This window comes from Mustela nigripes, chromosome 13 (genome assembly GCF_022355385.1).
Source record: "Mustela nigripes isolate SB6536 chromosome 13, MUSNIG.SB6536, whole genome shotgun sequence".
NCBI lineage: Eukaryota > Metazoa > Chordata > Mammalia > Carnivora > Mustelidae > Mustela > Mustela nigripes.
This window is the reverse complement of record NC_081569.1, coordinates 61,560,376-61,566,711: the sequence shown is the minus strand read 5'-3', so window position 1 is coordinate 61,566,711 and position 6,336 is coordinate 61,560,376. Positions and strand designations below refer to the sequence as shown.

Here is a 6,336-nt window from a genome sequence, read left to right as displayed (position 1 = left end):
CCCCCCCCCCCCGTCAAGTCATTTTTAATGGTAAACGAATAACTTCCCGCTCTTCTTTTATAGCATAGTACCATATGTGAAAGTGTTTATTTGGTTTACACAGGGTCGGAATCTGGCAGATCTACGTCGTAGCCAGTCCCGGGGCACATTCACCATTAGCACTACTCTTCGGTTGGGTAGACAGATTCTCGAGTCTATTGAGAGCATCCATTCTGTGGGATTCTTGCACCGAGACATCAAACCGGTAAGAGGCCTTTTCAAGTCAGAGCACAGAATGAGTTTGCTTTGTACTAATGAAGGGACACAATAAATTATGAATGTAGCTTTCTGTATTTGCTTTCTATTATTAAATACAAGGTAATATTTTAATTCTGTAACTAGAAGCAAAATATAACTTGCCTCTTAATTAAAAAAAAAAATTTGAATTACAAACTACAATTTAACATTCAGGAGCTTTTTTCATACAATGAAAATGTTGCTCTCAGCCAAAATAAAAATTAATAATGCTTGACTATTATTATTATGTGTGTTAACATTCCTACTTAACACCTAAATTGGAAGTCATTCTTTAGATTTCTTTTTCCTGATACTGTGTAAAAATATATACATATGTGACTTTTATATTCATTGTGTTCTCTGAACTATTTCTCAAGTGACAAATTGTACTTATAAGGAACCATCAATTATGAAAGACCTTATTTTTTCTTCTTAGTGCTACAGTGGCAATATATAGTATTTTTTCTATTCTGTTTTTTCTTAGAAATTGTCATTTCCATAACTGAAATATGCGTTTATTTTTCCTTCTTTGTTTTTTTATTGCTCACAAGGGGAAATGATCCATTTCTGATATACTGTATTTACTATAAATATATCATGTGTTGGTTAGTGCAGTTGAAAATTACATCCATCTGTTGCTACATGATTTCTAAAATTAAATAGTTTACATGAAAATGCCAACTAAAATTAACATTAGTAGAGTCAGGCTTAATGGAATATAGATTTCTCTTGCTCACAATTCTATGCCAAACTAAATGTCACTACTTTAGAAGCATGGTGACTGAAGACTTTCCATTTTCATCTGAAAACTCCCTAAATAGAACACTATTTTAAAATAAAAGCTAACAATTTTTGTAGCAGTTTTGCTTTTTCCTTTATAAATTCTCTTTTTACATACCATCTTTGCAGATTTGTGCTCATTTAACATTACATTTATTTTTTAAGGGAAGAATGCAAAGTGTATTTCATGTAAGTCTGTTTTGAAATGCTTCCTTAAATTGAATTTTAATTTTTATGCTTAGTGAAATTCATCTTTATGATGCTTATAGGAAATTCATTTAAATTTTTAGCTGTGTCTTCAATTTTGCTCACTCCTAGTTCCTCCCATTTTAAAAAGGAAGAGTTGGGCTCTCTTTAAAGTGTTGACTTAGACCAGAATTTCAAGGAACATAGAGTTCCACTTAAGTCAGTGTTGTTGTAGATAACTTTGTACCATCACTTAATTCTTTGTTCCTCAAAGTTACCTGCTCCTAGGCATTAACAGAATACACAACAAGATTATGTATTAATATCCAGTAAATATCATGAATTAGAATAGTGTGTTTGAGACATATGTATTATATAGAGTTTAAATAGAAGAATTAAAATATAGGAAGGATATATGTTAGGATTTAGTATTGTAAGAATATGTATATTTTCCTTCTTTGCTTTTCTAGTCGAACTTCGCCATGGGTCGCTTTCCTAGTACATGTAGGAAATGTTACATGCTTGATTTTGGCTTGGCTCGACAATTTACCAATTCCTGTGGTGACGTCAGACCAGTAAGATTTTTCATATTATTATTAAATTTGAGAATTAATCTGTTATTTATAGTATCACTTTAAAAAAAAAGAAATATGAATTATGTATAGAATGGATGTCATCCAAGAAGTAGCATATAGATTTTATGATTAAATTAGTGGATAGAGTTAATTTTATTATTGAAAGCTGTGGCTTTAAAAAAAAGTACATGAGGGGCAGCTGGGTGGCTTGCTTAAGCATCCGACTTTGTTTCAGGCCATGATCCCAGGATCTTGAGGTCCAGCCCTGCATCAGGCTTACCTGCTCAACCGGGAGCCTGCTTCTCCCTCTCTGTCTGCTACTCCCACTACTTGTGCTTTCTCACTTTCTCTCAGTTGAATAAATAAATACAATCTTTAAAAAAGGAAAAAAAAAAAAAGGACACTAGACACAGAGTTGGAAGGATGGATTTGGAGAACACACATTGGCCCTTTAGGCTCAAGGGTTTTTTTTGCAGTCTGAGGTTCTTTCTATAACTACAATTCTATTTTCGTTTTGTACATTTCATATCCAGAATTTCCATTTGGAAATATGTTTTCTCATTTTTGATATTTTCTATTTGAGAATGAACATTATTTTTCTCTATTGATACTCTCTATTTGACGTGATGTTGTCGTCATGCTTTCCTTATGTCTTTAATCAAGCTCTCCTTTGGTTCTGTGAACATACTTACAATGGCTAATCTGAAATCTTTCCTCTTAAATCTGACATCTTGTCACTGTCACAGGCGGTTTCTGTTGCTTCTCCCACCCCCAAATGTATGGGTCATACTTTCCTGTTTCTTTGATTCCTTATAATTTTTTTTTGTTGGAGACTGGACATTTTAGATAATATAGCTGTTTTAGATACCAGTCCTCCTTTCCAGTACTTTGTTACTGTTATTTGCTTGTTTATTTGTTTAGGGGCTGAACTGGATTTGTTTCTGTGAAGGCTGTTCCTCTGTGACCCTTCCCTCCCTTTCCCCAGCACAGAATATTAAGTCTCTACTGTTGCTCCTGAGGGGCAGTCTGCCTATAGTCACCCTGGAATGACTCCTGTACTGGTGGAGCTCTCTTCTATACTTTTCCCTGACTACACCCAGGTTTTAAACTCCACTAATTGCTGGCTGATTGCTTTGTTGTTTACAATAATGCCCTGGGGTATAAATTCCAGGCAGGGGCATGACAAACTAATCTAATCTAATTTCTGAGGTTAGAGTTTGGCTATTTCTGACCTCAAGAGGCCTTCTAGAAGTCTTATTCCTCTGGTTCTCTCTTACTTGGCCAGCCCGTAGTCCAGGCTTTATCTTCATTAGATCTGCAAGCAAATCTCCTCTCAACTCCCTATACCACAACCTTCCCTATTTTTTTTAATTAATTTTTTATTTTTTATAAACATATATTTTTATCCCCAGGGGTACAGGTGTGTGAATCACCAGGTTTACACACTTCACAGCACTCACCAAAGCACATACCCTCCCCAATGTCCATAATCCCACCCCCTTTTCCCAAATCCCCTCCCCCCAGCAACCCTCAGTTTGTTTTGTGAGACCTTCCCTATTTTTGAGAAATGTTTTAAGTTTAAATTTTACTGTTGCAAACAAGATAAACTCCTGTGGGAAGAGATTAGCAGGTGGTTTTGTTGTTGTTGTTGTTGTTGTTGTTGTTTTTAATGGCCTTTCTCCTGCCCCCAAGCAAAATCTCTGAGCCAAGGCTCTAAAGTTGGGCGGAGAACTGTGGTAGCTTCTGAATGACATCCTTACTCCTAGGAGCTGAGACAAGGCAGTAAGTGGAGATCTCTCAGTTTGTCTGTCCTGTCAGGGAAGCACTGTCTCCTGAGCCACGGGAAGGGCTCTTGGACTTCAGGATTGTCAACATACACCTAAGGTAGAGATCTGGAAGAACCTCAGAAATGCTGAAGTCCTACTTCTATGGGGAAGAAAGCCCTCCAGCTCGGAACTGGGAAATAAGGGAGTCCTGTATCCATGGTGGCAACAGTCTGGAGTAGAGCCACGTTCTCTGCTCTGGAAGAGAGGAGAGAGGGAATGGTTTTGGTTCAAGTTCCATAGAATTTTCACTTTTCTTGAATAGATGTTTCTTTGTGTTATTTACCCTAAGGACCATTTCCAGAAGCTTCAGTTTTTTAAAATAATTTTCACCAATTTTACTGGGGATTAGGTCAGTAGAACTCCTTATATTGTCATAACCTACAGTTAAGTTCTTCTAATGTCTCCTTTTTACCTTTAGTTTTGTTTGAACTTGGTACTGATTGTGATTTTCATTTTCTAGCAAATTAATTTGCACAAAAGCTAAAATACTGATTTTGAATGAGCTAAATATATAATAATGGAGTTATATACATAAATGTAAATTGTATTTAGAATATAGGCACATGAGAATTTAGGTGCCTTAAAAATTACAAGATAATCTTTTTGATTCTAGTGAAGATCTTGCATTAATACATAGCAAAGCCCGTAAAGAATTTAGGTTCTATATAGCTTGCTAGATTTGAATTTATTTCTGGAATCCCATTTCTTTTCCAGATATCATTCTTTTTGAAATTTTAGACTGTTACAGGTTATTGTTTATTCTCACACATAACATATATTTGATGAGCACATAATCTGTGTGAGCCATGGATCTAGGTGCTAGGACTGTAGTGGTGAACAAGCAGATCAAAATGAGGCTCTTATGGAAGTTTTTTTTTTTTTTGGAGAAGACAGATAAAAAACATATAAATACATAATTTTAGCTAGTGGTATATGCTATGAATAAACACAAAACAGTGTATTGACAGAGAGAGTGATGGGCAGTAAGAATAAGAAACTATGTTAGTACCAAAAAAGAAAAAAAGGAGACTATTTTAGAAGTAATAGTTAAAAAAGACTTCTGAGGAGGTATTGAGTTGAGAGTTGAATTAAGTGTGAGAGTAGGCCATGTGAGTATCTTGAAAGAGAGTGTTCCAGGCAAAGGGAATAGCAAGTTTAAAGGCCCTAAGGTATAGTAAGTTTGGTGTGCTTGAGAAAAAGCAGGGAGGCCACTGTGGGTATATATAGCACAACACAGCATAGCATGATGAGGAGTTCAGTGGCGAGAGATTGTAAACGATTTTACAAAGAGATTTTATTCTAAATATGATAGGAAGCCTTTGGAAAAATTTGAGTGGGGTTGTTGCGTAATCTGGTACATGATCTGTCAATAAGCTAATTATATAATGGAATTATATACAGAAGCAGATTATATTTAAGACATAGCCTTAGGAGAATTTCAGTGCCTAGAAATTGTAAGGATCCTATCTTCAGTTTTATCAGTATTCTTCTGTAAATTAGTAGTCTTGCAGAAAAGAACTTAGGTTCTTTGTAGTTTGTTATATTTGAATATATTTCTGGAATCCCATTTCTGTTCTAAGTAACAGTTTTTGAGTTTTAGAACATGTGTTGTTTTTTTAAAGTCACTCTGGCTGTGAAGAAGAGACTATTGAGAGCAAGAGCAAGAGTGGATCAGAAAGTTACAAGTGAGAAGGCTAATGCCGTTAGTCATTGATAGTGACTGAGATCTAGGGCCTTAGGGAGCTCTAGTGAAGGTGGTGAGAAATGGTCATATTTAGGATATATTTTAAAGATAGACTTAATGATGCTTCCTTTTGGATTTGTTAATATCGAATGTCAAGAAAAAAGAAGAGTCAAGATTGACTTTTAAATTTTTGTCCTGAACTAATGGTCATGCCTTTAACCATGATGGGGAAGAAGGATGAACAGTGGATTTAATAAGGGAAAATGAGGTTCTATTTTCTAGAAGTTAAGTCTGAGATGCTTCTTAGATTCCAGATGGAAATACAACAAGAAGGTGATTTGATATAGTAATATGTAGCTCAAAAGAGAAATCAGGACTGGAGATAATAGAAATTTAAGAATCATTTGATTGGGGGTGGGGGTTTAGCCAGGGCACAGGGGTGCAAGCGTACCTGGTTTTGGGGGTCCCAAGTAGATGAGCTTCGACTACTTGACACTGAGAAAATCTGAAGGCAGAGAGACAAGTACTGGTGAAACAAGAAAGAAAAGTATTTGAACAGATGCTCAATGGACTGCGCCACCCAGGGCGCCCCAAGAGCTGTTTTTATTTTATTTTATTTTATTTTAGATTTTATTTATTTATTTTAGAGAAAGAGTATGTGAGGGGGAAGGAACAGAGGGAAGAAGGACAAGCAGACTCCATGCTGAGCACAGAGCCCAACAAAAGGCACAATCCCATGGCCTTGAGATCATGACCTGAGCCGAAATTAACAGTTGGATGATTAACCAACTGAGAGATGTTTTATTTTAAAGACTGGTAGGGGCACCTGGGTGGCTCAGTGGGTTCGGCCTCTGCCTTCGGCTCAGGTCATGGTCCTGGGGTCCCGGGATTGGCCCCACATCAGGCTCTCTGCTCAGTGGGGGACCTGCCTCCCCCATCCCCTCTGTCTGCCTCTCTGCCTACTTGTGATCTCTCTTTGTCAAATAAGTGAATAAAATCTTAAAAAAAA

At 36.4% G+C, this 6,336-nt stretch overlaps 1 protein-coding gene across 2 annotated transcripts in view; it reads left to right on the top strand.

Annotated features, from left to right (window-relative positions):
• The window catches only part of TTBK2 (tau tubulin kinase 2), a 177,395-nt gene that overhangs the window by 92,836 nt on the left and 78,223 nt on the right, over positions 1–6,336 (top strand). For both annotated transcript variants that reach the window (XM_059372637.1, XM_059372638.1), the window contains 2 exons: positions 104–244; positions 1,713–1,817. In XM_059372637.1, coding sequence (XP_059228620.1) covers positions 104–244; positions 1,713–1,817 — 246 coding nt within the window. The remainder of the gene's footprint in view (positions 1–103; positions 245–1,712; positions 1,818–6,336) is intronic.